General features: G+C 54.5%; 1 protein-coding gene across 10 annotated transcripts in view; it reads right to left on the reverse strand.

Annotated features, from left to right (window-relative positions):
- The window catches only part of Lrp8 (LDL receptor related protein 8), a 71,996-nt gene extending 64,056 nt beyond the window's left edge, over window positions 1-7,940 (reverse strand). For 6 of the 10 annotated variants that reach the window (XM_057783583.1, XM_057783581.1, XM_057783578.1 and 3 more), the window contains exons 1-2: window positions 7,661-7,940; window positions 6,822-6,941 (exon numbers count right to left, since the gene is read on the reverse strand). In XM_057783583.1, coding sequence (XP_057639566.1) covers window positions 6,822-6,941; window positions 7,661-7,772 — 232 coding nt within the window. In that variant the 5' untranslated portion in view covers window positions 7,773-7,940. The remainder of the gene's footprint in view (window positions 1-6,821; window positions 6,942-7,660) is intronic. The other 4 variants (XM_057783586.1, XM_057783584.1, XM_057783585.1 and 1 more) reach the window with 1 other exon arrangement.
- Between the last annotated feature and the right edge of the window lie 5,075 nt (window positions 7,941-13,015).

Here is a 13,015-nt window from a genome sequence, read left to right on the forward strand (position 1 = left end):
CTGTACCAGAATCCAAAGCTCTGAGGTATAGCAGCCATGTGTCTGCCCCTCAGCCTTTCCCCGGCTCAGCAGGGACAGAAAAGTGTGGCAGGTGGGTGTTTAAGAGTGTGTGTGTGTGTGGGGGGGCATGTGCTGTTCTTCCCCCAGTCCCACTCTGGAGCTGAGCACCGTATTTCTAGGAATGGACTCCTAATGACACGGGGGTCTGGAAGCCAGGAGTGTAGGTAAAGCAGTGACAGTGGGCTGACACTCCCTTTGGTCACCATCAACGGAGCACTCAGGTCCTCCTTTCTCAATGGCACAGCTAACAGAAGCCCATGAGGCTGGGGGAGGGGCCTGTGCTGTGACTCCATGGGGTCTCCAGAGAAGGTTCCTCCCAGTCCCACTTCCCAGAACAAAAACTTGTATCCTAAGGAGACACTATTGGGAAATGTACCCTTTGACCCCATCAGGGTGGATAGAGTAGAGGCAGAGGCTGGTTTGCACTTGTAGTCACAGTGCCCAGGAGGTTGAGGCAGGAGGATTACTGTGAGGTCCAAATCAGCCCGGTCTACACAGTGAGACCGTGTCTCAAGGGAGAAAAATATAAAAAGGAGGACTAGAAGGGGGAGGGAGGGAGAGTGGAAGAGGAGGAGCCAAGGCAGTAGCTTTTAGATGGCAGAGCTCCAATCCAGAAGCATCAGGCCCTGCAGCCACGCCATTTCTCTCTGAGTCTCGTGTACTTTTAAAATGGGGGTAAGAAGAAAACAGACCAAACGAGCTGAAGAAAACAAGCTGCTCAACACGGTCTCGAGCCTGAGCTATTAGCCAGTTTCTGTTGTCGGAGCTCTCCAAAGGGAAGTGTCTATTCTGGAGTCCCTGGGGTTCAACAAGACCCTGGCAGAGCGAGGCAGAAATCGAGACTAAAGGGGGTTCTGGGGAAAGAAAGGTCCCTGGGAGAAGTGAGGGCCTAGCCTGACTTTCTGAAACACCGAGGGCCTTAGGGACAGGACTATTCGCCCTGGGCCAGGAGAATACACCTGACAACACCCTGCAGGGTGGTTGTTCCATTCTGGGTCTCTCTTCCTCAGTCCCTAGGGTTCCATGGCTTCACCTGCGATCTCATTTCCCAAGGAGGAAAGCTGTCAAGTCAGATGCCTGTAGGCAGTGAGGGAGGAAGAAGCCACCAGTCATGGGCCAGCTGCAGCCTCAGAAACTGAGGGGACTCTAAACCAGGTGGACCCATCGAAGGCCCAAGGGAGAGCCTTCAGCAGCACTCCCAAGGCCTGCTGGGACAGTCCCGTGGCCCACACCTGGGCATACAGCAGGGCAGGCTTGGGGCCTGCTGGCAGTTCCAGCAGTGGTAGCGGACATAGCTAGGAGGAAGAGAGACAGGAGGCTGGTCACCCAGGACTGCCCTTCCCAGTCCCAGACTACTTTCTGAGAGAAGCCAGGTCTGTCGGATTTATTTCTGCCCTAGCCCCTCTCTAGATACTTTCTGCCACCTCCAGGTCATCTTGGAGCCACTTCCCCTGTGGCTGGACATCTCCTGCCTGAAGTCACACCCACTGCTGGAAGCCATACCCTCTGCTGTAGCCTTCAGAACTTTGTGCCCTGGAGCGGGGCTTGGGTGCCTGCTGTGAGCAGGCTTGGGGGTTCTCTGCAGTTTCTCCCACCATGCTGCCCACAGCCGCTTCTCAACCACCTCCTGTTCACCAAACACATTATTCTCACTGAACCCCACCTCTCTGGAAAGGAGGGACTACTGTCACCAGGGCCATTCAATCAGTAGGGGACAGCTGGGGTTATGGCTCTATGATCCAGGGCGACACAGAGTTGGGATTTCAGCTTTCTTCTTTTTCCCTCAAAGTCCGTCCCTTATTTCAGCCTGAGTGACTGGCAGAGAAGGCTTCTTCAAGGAGGTGACCCTTTCCATGAACTCTCTAAGATAACAAAAAGCATAGAGCATGTGAGGGAACAGGGTCCTGGAAGGCAAACAACACACACAGAGGCCTGGAGGTGAGAAACAGAAGGAAGGTGACTGAGCTGCGATGGTGGCCAGGTTCAGAGGAAGAGGCAGGAAGAGGCTGGAGGGCAGTGGGCACAGGGCCTGACAAGGAAGGCCAACAAAGAGGTCACTGTGCTAGCTTCATCCTCAGGGTGCTGAGTGGGAGAACAGCTTGGTCAGACAAGGAAACCAAGGTTCAGATAAGAACAGATCTCTGTCAATACGATGGTCCATCCAAAGGGGGGGATGAAGTGGGGCCTGGTGTCTCACCTCGGCTGCACCCTGCAGGCCCTATGTGGGGTTCATGACAAGCCAAGACCTGTAGCCAAGCTCTCATTGTTCCTGAGACCACCGCCAAGCAAGCTCTGGGATTCCTGTAGCCTGGCCCGGACCAATGAGTGGGCTGAAGCCTGGGAGGCTGGGCTGTACCTGCTCTTCACTGACTAGGATGGGTGGATGGATGATGGCAGCTAGTTAGGACAAGGGGAAGGCAGGTGGGTACGGAAAGGGTGCATCCCAATCTCCCACAAAGCCTTCCAAGAGCCCGGACAGTCAGGATGAGAAACGGAGGCCTGGCGAGGCCGTGCAGGCTGGGCGGGCTCCATGGTTGCATGCCTAAACGTATGGCAAAGCAATTTCACCTAAACACAAGCCCTCCAAGTGTCTACAAGGTAGGGATGACTCAGAAGCCTCCCAGGGTCAAGCATCTCACAGACTGGAGGAGCACCAAAAGATGCACACGGCCTCCGTGGCAAATTCTTGGCAAGTATGAATAGGTGCTGTGTTTGAAGGTCTGGGAGCAAAGGCCTGGCCAGAGATCAGAATCTCCACCTCTGCTCCCAGACACTAGGAAGCAACAGGAAACCTAGACCGACGTGAGTCCGCAGTCCGAGTCCCACCCAACTTCCCCTGGCTGGAGCCCTAAGGCGGCAGACCTTTCCTCTGCTTTGAAGGCACTTTGGGAACTGAAGCCCCAGCAAGCTTCCCTTCCCTGGCCCACCAGCTGTGGGCCAAGAGCCTTCCCTGCAGATAAGCATCAAGTCTTAGAAGACCTCAGTGTGAGTTCCAGAGCCAAGGACAAGCTGCATGACTTAAGAGTCAGGTCACCTCTTTAAGCACAGGTGACCTCTATAGCATGCATGGGACCTGTGCCACCTTTTATGTGTGTCTGTTTGTTGAGACTGGATCTCAGTATGTAGACCAGGCTGGTCTTGAACTCATAGAAATCCACCTGCCTCTGCCTCCCAAGTGCTGGGACTAAAAGCACGAGCCACCATGACCAACCAGCCCTGTGCCACTTATTTTAAGATGACAAGTCCCGAGGGACTCTTGTAGAGCTGAGCTCAGAAGTAGCCTTCTAAAGGAAGCTGTCTCTGCTCCCTCCTTCCCTTCAGCCCCTGGTACTATGAGCTATACCACAAGTTTGGATTCATTGTGCCTACACTGCCCATGTTCACAAATGACAACCACTACCCTCGCCCTATTTTGAAGCCTAGAAGGGTACAGGAGGCTGAGCAACCAGGGTCCTTGTGGATAGAGAGGGCAGAGAGGGAGGTATCAAGGATGGAGTGAGTCTGGGACAGTGTCCTGGAATAGGGTATCCTCAGTGTGTGTGCGTGTGTGTGTGTGTGTGAGTCCTGGAGCTGGAGTTGTTGGTGTGTGTGTGTGTGTGTGTGTATGTGTGAGTCCTGGAGCTGGAGTGTTGGTGTGTGTGTGTGTGCGTGTGTGTGCGTGTGAGTCCTGGAGCTGGAGTTGTTGGTGTGTGTGTGTGCGTGTGTGCGTGTGAGTCCTGGAGCTGGAGTTGTTGGTGTGTGTGTGTGTGCGTGTGTGTGTGTGAGTCCTGGAGCTGGAGTTGTTGGTGTGTGTGTGTGTCCTGGAACTGGAGTTGTTGGTGTGTGTGTGTGAGTCCTGGAGCTGGAGTTGTTGGTGTGTGTGTGAGTCCTGGAGCTGGAGTTGTTGGTGTGTGTGTGTGCGTGTGTGTGCGTGTGAGTCCTGGAGCTGGAGTTGTTGGTGTGTGTGTGTGTGCGTGTGTGTGTGTGAGTCCTGGAGCTGGAGTTGTTGGTGTGTGTGTGTGTGTGTGCATGTGTGAGTCCTGGAGCTGGAGTTGTTGGTGTGTGTGTGTGTGTCCTGGAGCTGGAGTTGTTGGTGTGTGTGTGTGCGTGTGTGTGCGTGTGAGTCCTGGAGCTGGAGTTGTTGGTGTGTGTGTGTGTGCGTGTGTATGTGAGTCCTGGAGCTGGAGTTGTTGGTGTGTGTGTGTGTGTGCATGTGTGAGTCCTGGAGCTGGAGTTGTTGGTGTGTGTGTGTGTGTCCTGGAGCTGGAGTTGTTGTTATGTGTGTGTGTGTGTCCTGGAACTGGAGTTGTTGGTGTGTGTGTCCTGGAGCTGGAGTTGTTGGTGTATGTGTGTGTGTCCTGGAGCTGGAGTTGTTGGTGTGTGTGTGTGTGTGAGTCCTGGAGCTGGAGTTGTTGGTGTGTGTGTGTCCTGGAGCTGGAGTTGTTGGTGTGTGTCCGTCCTGAGCTGGAGTTGTTGAGACAGGTGTAGATGCTAGGAACGAACTCTGGTCCTCTGCAAGATCACTAAGTATCTTACTGTTAGACGGTTTCTCCAGCTCTGTGGGGAAGAATTTCTAAATACCTTCCTCTCCCCTTCTTGCCAGCCCCATGAGACTCCCCATGTTCTAACGCAGGACGGAGAGACAGGTTTCCTAGTGGGCACACGAGAAAGCAAGCTCGGTAAAGTCAAGCCGTGTGCCACCAATATCTGCTCCTACTAGAAGCCATCACACTTTCCAGTCTGCACCACTGGCGTCACAGACGTCTGCCTGCTGACGGCCTAGGACTCCACCTCACCCATCTCAAACCAAAGCAGCTTCCAGCCAGCATCAGCGCTCTCTTGTCCCGTCTCAGATTACCAGCCGCCCCTGTTCATCATGCCCACATCCTTATGAGAAGTAACAGACCCTACTGTCCACATCATACTCTTCACCACAGCAACTCAGGCCCTGAGCCAACAGGCTGGGCAGGCAGAGCTCTTGATCAAATTCTGCCACACTGTGCTGTGTGACCTTGGGCAAATTACTCCGTCTCTCTGAGCCAGTATCTCTGTCTAGAAAACGAGATGACAAGGAAAGCTCCACAAGTCTAGTGATTTAAAGACCAAGGGGAGAAGATACAAGGTTTCCATTTCTGTGCCCTGTCCTCTGTGCGCCCTGCAAAGAAAACCAGAACAACTCCCAGCCATGAGAGTCCCTTTAACATTTTTAGGCTAAGAACTCTGGTAAAAGATGCTTAAATTCAGGGTTCTGCTTGGCAACTCAGTTGCCTTGGAGCAGGTTACTCAACCCCAGGAACCTGTTTTCATCTATAACATAAACCACTATGAAGTATTAGCACTCCACGGGCTGCAGCACTTGGGGGTCTCATTGATGTCAGTGGCATTGCTAGTACTAGTCCTCAAAACGGTCCTAAGACGTTGCCAAGGCAGCAGTTACAGGGTATATGAGAAACTGAGGCAGTCAGGCTCCATACGCCCAAGTCATAGGCTAGTCCAGAGTGGCGATCAAAAGAACTCCAAGAGGGGCCAGTGATAAATATGACTAGGCAAGTGAAGGCATTCGCTGGCAGCCTGAGAAGGTTGAATTTGAGGCAGGGAACCCACAAAGTAGGAGAGCATCGACTCCCACAAGCTGTACTCTTCACATACATGCTTTTTTTGCATGCAACCCATCCCCCCAAAAATGTTAAATAAGAAAACACCTCAAGGCCTCAACAGACTGCTTCCAAGTGGGAGTGTCGGTCAGCATAGCTTTCTGAGTGCTGGGCGTGTGCCACCTGGTGCCATCCCGGCTCTGACACTGTGTGTGCTCCTACGGTGTGTATGGGGGGGAAGGGGCTGACCTGATCCCGTACGCCCAACACAAGCAGACACACAGCAGGTCTCAGTAATGTCAACTGAAAGGCCTGTTAGGTATATGTGGCTGGAAGAGTCTGGGTTCTCGGTACCAGGAACTCCATTCTTTTACCGCAGCAAATGCCTGCTAATTCGGTTGCGGCCCCACAGCCACCTGAATACACGCCCACGCAAGAAGGAACTTCCATCAGTTGCTCAGGGTGTGCACTGGCCATGCTCAGCAAAAGCAGCGGGGCTCGCGCATGGCCAGCCTACCCTGCCATTGCTCAGGTCGCTTCCAGGAAACACTCTCTTCCTCCTGGGCCCCTCCTTGCTGGTGGCCCCATGACTCACAGCCAGCCTGGGTTGGCAGGAGAACGCTGTCTGAAGGGTGACTCGACAAAAAGGCAGCTGGTTGTGACCAGGACCGGAGCCTACCACGAGGAGGATGCGCGCGCGGGGGTGCGGCCAGGGCAGGGCCTAGAGCCGAGCCCCGTACAGCACACCGTCGGCCCCACGATTGGCCGTTCCGGCCACAGGCCTATGGGGTGGTCCTTGCGCAGCCAATCAGGGGCCCCGGGGAGCCCATTCATTCATAAAACTGAACAGGGAAGGAGCCCCTCGCGGCCCGAACTGCGTGGAACTTTGAAATGAGCGCGCCCAGTTGGACCCTGGTTGAGGTTCCGATCCATGTAGGTTAGCGGTGTGCAGGGGCTGCGCTGCCGCGTCCCCGCCCACGGTATCGGGCCCGTAACCCCAACACGCGGCCCTGGGCTCCACCCTAAGCAGGACACGCCTGCCACCCGGCTCCCGCCGACAGCTAAGAACCATCCGGCCCACAACAAGGCCGTGAGGCTGGGGCAGGTGGCCCCGTGACGGATGCAGCCACGTGCGCAGCGGAGCATGGCGGCCCCCACGGTTCCCCCTCCTCGATCGCCGCGACTCACGGCAGTCGTCCTCGTCGCTGTTGTCAGAACAGTCGTTGTCTTCATCGCATCTCCACACCGAGGGGATGCAGCGCTCATTCCGACACCGAAACTGGTCCTCTTCACACTCCTTGACCGGCCCTGTGGGGGGAGGGGGTTGTAAGCCAGATCATCCACTCCCCACCGCGCAGCCCCGGCTGCCGATAAGTCCAGCAGGTATAGGAAACGGAGATATCGGTGAACTCCGAGGCTCTAAGCACCTTAATCCGGAGGGAGGACAGGATGCCACGGGTTCCTCCGCTGTAGGGCAGACCGATGGCACAGCGAGACATGACCCGAGCTTACAGCCCGTGAATATACTCTGCATTCAGACACACTCATCCTCACACATAGCGCAAGTCAGATCCACGCAGACCCAGCTTATGAGGAGCCCCGCACACTGGCGACACACGACCGGGCGCACGGGATCAGTCCCCTAGCAACCTGTCACTCTCCTCGACCCGCAGGGGTCCCTGGAAACGCTTTGTAAGGAAAGGCTGTATGGTTGCTTCGCTCATCATCTTGGCGGAGCGCGAGTGTCAAATGAACCAAACCAGCTTACCCGAGACGCTGAACGACTACCCCCGGCAAAGCCCCCGGCAAAGTTCACGGGCGAGGGGGACCCCAGGGCCCATCCCCCAAGAGGATGCTCGGAACGGGGGCAGAGCTTCCGTACCCAGAGCGGCGAGCGGAGGTACAGGGCAAATCCAAGGAGCTGGAGCCCCCGGAGCCTCTCTCGCAGGGCCTCGCCGTACAGCGCCCCCTCCCCCCGGCCGCGCTTTGTTGGCGGCTCAGAGCCGGCCGGGAAGAGCCGTACGCACCTTGGCCGCCGGGCAGCGGATCCGCTGCGGAGAGATGCTGGAGCTGCAACAGCAGCAGCAGCAACAGCCACAGCGCCAGCGGCCGGAGCGCGCCCAGCTCTGGGCGGCCCATGGCGGGCCCGGGGCTCCGGCCGCCGTGCCCCGCAACCCCCGCGCCGCCGCCGCACCTCAGCCCGCCAAGTGCTTGCCGCGGCGCCGGAGCTGCCGCTGCCTTCGCCGCCACCACCACCGCTGCCGCCCGCCCCGGCTCCCCGGCTGCATTTCAAGCAGGTTCGGTGACGCTTGGCGGCGGGGCGGGCTCAGGCTGGGCGCGCGGCCCCGGCCCTGGGCGGCCGCCGCCGGCGCGCGCGCTCCCTCCCGCCGTCTTCTCCGCCCCACGCTCCGCCTGCTGCCGCCACTTCTCCTCCTTCCCCCGCCTGTCCTTGGTCCCCCACCACCACCACCACCTCCAGGCGAGAGCTCCACGACCCTGCTTTAGGTGCGCTCCTGTTGCGGGCGCTGCAGACCCAAGGACGGACCAGGCTAGGCCCTGGCCCCCTGGTTTCCCCGCGGAGGTGGCAAGCGGGTGATAGAAGTAGGGATGTGAAGCAGAGCTGGGGCTCCAGACGCACAGGCCAGGGGAGGGAACGAACGGAGCGCGGGGGGAGGGGGGACTGAAAGCATTGGCAGGGAGAAGCTAGGGGTGCCAGGCAGGACCTGTCATGGCTTCAGATCTGACGAGCGGTTGCTTTCTCTGGCCATGTGCATCCGTGACTGTAACACACTGTGTGATCCTGGGCAGAAGTCTTGGGTCTGATGCCCAGACTGTTATCCACAATCAGCCTTCTCCACAGGCTCAGGCAGAGAAGCAGGTCAGGGGCCTTGCTGGCATGGCGAGGTAACCCTGTGGAGCCCAAAAGGCTGTGTCATCCCTGCCACCAGAGGCCGCACAACATCTAGGTCCTCTGGGCCCCACTAGCCTCTGCACAAAGAAGGTTCTACACTGCAGAGCAGCGCTTAGACTAGATTTCAGCCACCTGCTGGCGAGCCTGGCCCAACCTTCAGAGAGTGAGATTCTTTGAGGGTGTCAAGGCCCAGTGTTAAATCGGCCCCCTCTCTTTTGCAGAAAAGGGTAGAAGCTGAGATGCCTGGACCAGGAAGGCACGGAGTCAGCAGACTTCTTAGTTTTATGTCTTCCCCGCAAAGGGTAGCCCACGACAATGGCTATAGCCACCCCATCAGAAAAGAACAGAAACCTTGGGAGACCATAAGGTGCTCCTCCCATCATCCCTTGATCATGTTCAGCCCCCATTCTGGATCTGGAAGTTCCGGCCACAGTAAGGTTCCTTCTGTTGACTTCATCAACAGAAGATAAGAAAATGTAACAACTGTAAGTTTGAGGCCAACCTGGTCTGCAGAGTGAGTTCCAGGGGACAGGCTCCAAAGCAATACAGGAAAACCCTATCTCACAAAAAAAAAAAGAAAGAAAAGAAAAGAAAGAGAGAGAGAGAGAGAGAGAGAGAGAGAGAGAGAGAGAGAGAGAGAGAGAAATGTAACAAAACTTATGTAGCATGTGCAGTGTGTCAGGCTCTGGCCAGGCTCAAGGCTGCAGAATGGTCCTTCCCTACCCTCCCCACCTTCTCCACCCTCCCCACCCTTCTGATGCTTACATATTAATCAGAAGAGAGAAATGCAGAGGCAAAGATCGGTTATTTCGGATCATCACAATTGCTATGAAAATATGAGCAGTGAGAACATGGAGGTAATTTTGAGAAGGCAATCACTTGAGAGGAGGTGACATTTCACTGACAGCAAGGAGCCTGGCCACACGAAGGCCAAGCAAAGGCCATTCTTGGCAGAGAGAAGAGCAAAGGAGCACCGTCACGCTAAGCTGGTACCTAGTGACGGAGAGGCGAGTGCAACAGGAGAGGCTTTGGGGGAGGCAGCAAGGCCCAGTCACAGGGTGGCTTTGGCCGAGTTGGATTTTGTCCCAAGCACAATGCCACCATCTGTTAGGATGGAGCCCCTCCTGCAGCCCCAGATCCACCCTCCCAGCCTTATCTCTCTTTTACCCTGCACTTGGGAAAGTCAGTCCCATCATTGGGCTCAGTCTCCTGGGTGAGAGGACAGGAAGCTGCTGAGATTGTTGTGTGAGATAAAGGTCAGAGGCAGCAGGTAAATAGGCTAAGAGCACTGGCCTTGGGTCTGACTGTCGGGTCTGAGCCTGCCCCTTTTCTCCCTGACCCTCTCTGACCATATGAACTTAGGCGCCTCCATGTCTGTGGTTTAAACTCCACACGTACAAGATGGGGTAGGGGCAGTGCCCACCGCACAGGGTGCTGTGAGATTTCCATTAGATGCGGTTGTGCAAGAGCCGGGTACAGAACACAGCAGATGCTAAATGCACTTTAGTCAGCATTACGATTATTCAAACGCCTTCCTCAAAAACCTCTGATTGCTCCCCAAGCCTCAAAGGATATAAATGGCCCAGCCTGGAACTATAGCTCAGTTGGTAGGGGCCTAGAATTTGAGCCACTTGGGAGGCTGAGGCAGGAGAAACACAAGTTCAAGGCCTATCTGGGTACAGAGTTCAGGGTCAGTCCTGGAGGCCTCCACAGCAGGCCTTCTGAGTAGCCAGAGACCGAATTCCTGCTCTACACACCTTCCTGTTCCTCACTCTGCCCCTGAGAGCTCAGCTTCAGGCCTTTTCCACTTTGTACCCTCTGCCTGGAACATTCACCTGAGCTGGTACTGTCCATCCTCAGGCCTCTGCTCTCACAGCCTCCTCTGGGGAAGCTTTTGTTCTCTCTACAGAAATCCTCTGCTCTCTCTGTGCAGAGACCTCAGATCAGAAGGGGTTCCCAATGCCTGCTTTGCCAGCCCTGGTGGCTTGTTCAAGGGTGGTGTGGCCCCAGACATCTGCCTCAGGACCAGAAAGCCTGCTGCACACAAAGTAACAGGCTTCCCTCTGGTATTTTCCCACATGCTTAGTTTTGGTCGATCCTGCCCACCCTCTGCTGGTCTTCCCATCTCCGTGGTCTGGGCCCCACTTGTACCTTTTCAACTCCAGCAACCCCCCTTTCACTTTCATATCATATGTGTTCTGATATTTCTTCACCCACTCCCTATATCCAAATCGGAAGCCAGGATCCATGTGCGAGAGTGCAGGAGGTGTTTGTCTTTCTGGGGTACCTCACTTAATGCCTCCCAGCCTCATTCTTCTCCCAGAAAAAAATCATAATTTCATTGTCCTTGTGTGTGTGTGTGTAGATGCATGTGGAGGCCAGAGGCCTCCTCCCACAGAATTTCTTCAGATGCCATGTATATTGACATAGGTCTCTTCCCGGCTAGGAACTTGCTAATTAGGCCAACTGGCCAGCGAGCCCTAGAGAGCCTCCATTTCAGCTGATTCAAGCATTTGGGAATACAAGCCCACAACACCATACCTGACTGCTTGTGTATGGGTTCTAGGGATCAAACTCAGGCCTTTTGTTTGCAAGGCAAGCACTTTATCAACTGAACTAGTTGCCCAGACCCATAATTTCACTTTTCTATGCAGCTGAATAAAATTCCATGTGTATATCTGTCATATTTTCAAACTATCAATCAATAAATGAGCCACTGAACTGAACAGATAGTTTTCAAAGGAAGAAGTATAAATATTCAATCAATATTTTAAGGCACATTCAACATTTTGAGCCACCAGGGAAATGTGAACTAAAACTACTTTGAGATTCTCACCGTCGTCAGAGTGGCCGTCATCAAGAAAACAAATGAGAGCCAAGCTGATGAGGGTCTGGGGAAAAGGAGCCCTTACTCACTGCTGGTGAGAATGGAAATCTGTGTGCAGCGTCCTCAAAGAACTAGAAGACTAGATCTATCCTGGCTTAACTTTAAAACGCTCGTGAACATAACACGACTCTGCCCACGGCAGTGATGCCTGCACAGATGAGTGGAAGACAAAACTGTGCTCACAAACACAGTGTCTTTTCTGACCTCAGCATAGATGGCACACCATCATTGCTGCGACACACAGGTCAGTCTATTCATGTGGGAGGGAACACAGGCATTTGACCACCAGGAGGCAAAGAGCCCAGGGAATGTCTTGCAGGCAGGCTCCTAGGGTTTGTGAGCTCAGGTTAACATAGCTGAAGCTCTTCAGAGGACTTCAGCACACGCACACGGCGTGAGTGATTGCTCTCATTGCTGCTGTGGTCACTGCTCCTGCCACACACAGAGTAAGCAGCTCGGAAGGACCCTGAGCAACCACCATTTACACAATCGCCATTGACTGCAGTACCTTTGGAGAAAGAAAGACTCTCGGCAGCTGAGAGATGACCGTGGTTCAAGAGTTGCTGAAGAGGAGGACAAACCTAGCTTCCATTTTTTGCTCCTCAGCCAAGCACTGTCAGGAGACAGCTGGGGACACCACACTCCTCCACCATTGCCTTCTGTCAATACTGGGGAGATCCCCCTTTCTCCAGATTTGCAGTCCCTGGCCCTAGCCCCTGGCAGTTGGATTAGGTGAGCATTTCCTCTGTCTTCTGTCATACCCTTCCCAATTAAATGAAGTTTCCCGTTTCCAGGAGTCTCCTCAAATATCTTCCTCCTACGTCATCTCCCAGGATCTGGGGCGTGTTGCTCCAGAAACACTCTTTCCAGGAGTACCAAAGTCGATGTATAGCCAGGCAAAGGGGCACGATCCCAGCACCAGGGAAGCTGGGCCAGAGAAAAGTGAGTTCTAGGCAAGCCTGGAGTACACACAGAGACCCTGTCTCAAAAGAAGAAAAGACAACTATGTGAAATGACTCCATATTTGCATACAGCCTAAGTACATCTTGAGCACTCGGCTGAGCCACCTACAGCATGTTTAGAACACCCAACACAGTGTGAACGCTCCGTAGGTGTTCTGTTGTATTGTTCAGGAGCACCAACAAGGGGAATATCTGTATGTGTTCAGTAGATACACTGTTTTTATGCAGTGTCTTGCTGTCCATGGTCGATTGACTCCAAGGACTGAAACTCATGCATACGAAGCACCCAGTGTATTTTCCTTAAATCCTCTCACTTAGTAAACTTGGCTTCACCCTAAGCAATAATCTCCATGAAATCACAGGTTTGATATGCAGATTGCATTTCTAAAACCCATTGCCATGAAATGTGTGGCTGTGTCTGTAAAGGACAGCACCTTGTCCAGGGTTGCTTTGAGGCCTCCGCTGGCTCTAGAAAAAGGGGTGGAGCATCCGAGGCCTGACCACTCTGCCCACATAGAGGGTGCTCTTCAAGGTGTCTTGGAAGTGGCCCAGGTCCTCAGCACCTATAACCTATGTCACAGGGCCTTCTAGAGGGGCAGTCAGCCATTTTTTGTTTGTTTTT

Source organism: Chionomys nivalis, chromosome 11 (genome assembly GCF_950005125.1).
Source record: "Chionomys nivalis chromosome 11, mChiNiv1.1, whole genome shotgun sequence".
NCBI classification, from domain to species: Eukaryota; Metazoa; Chordata; class Mammalia; order Rodentia; family Cricetidae; genus Chionomys; species Chionomys nivalis.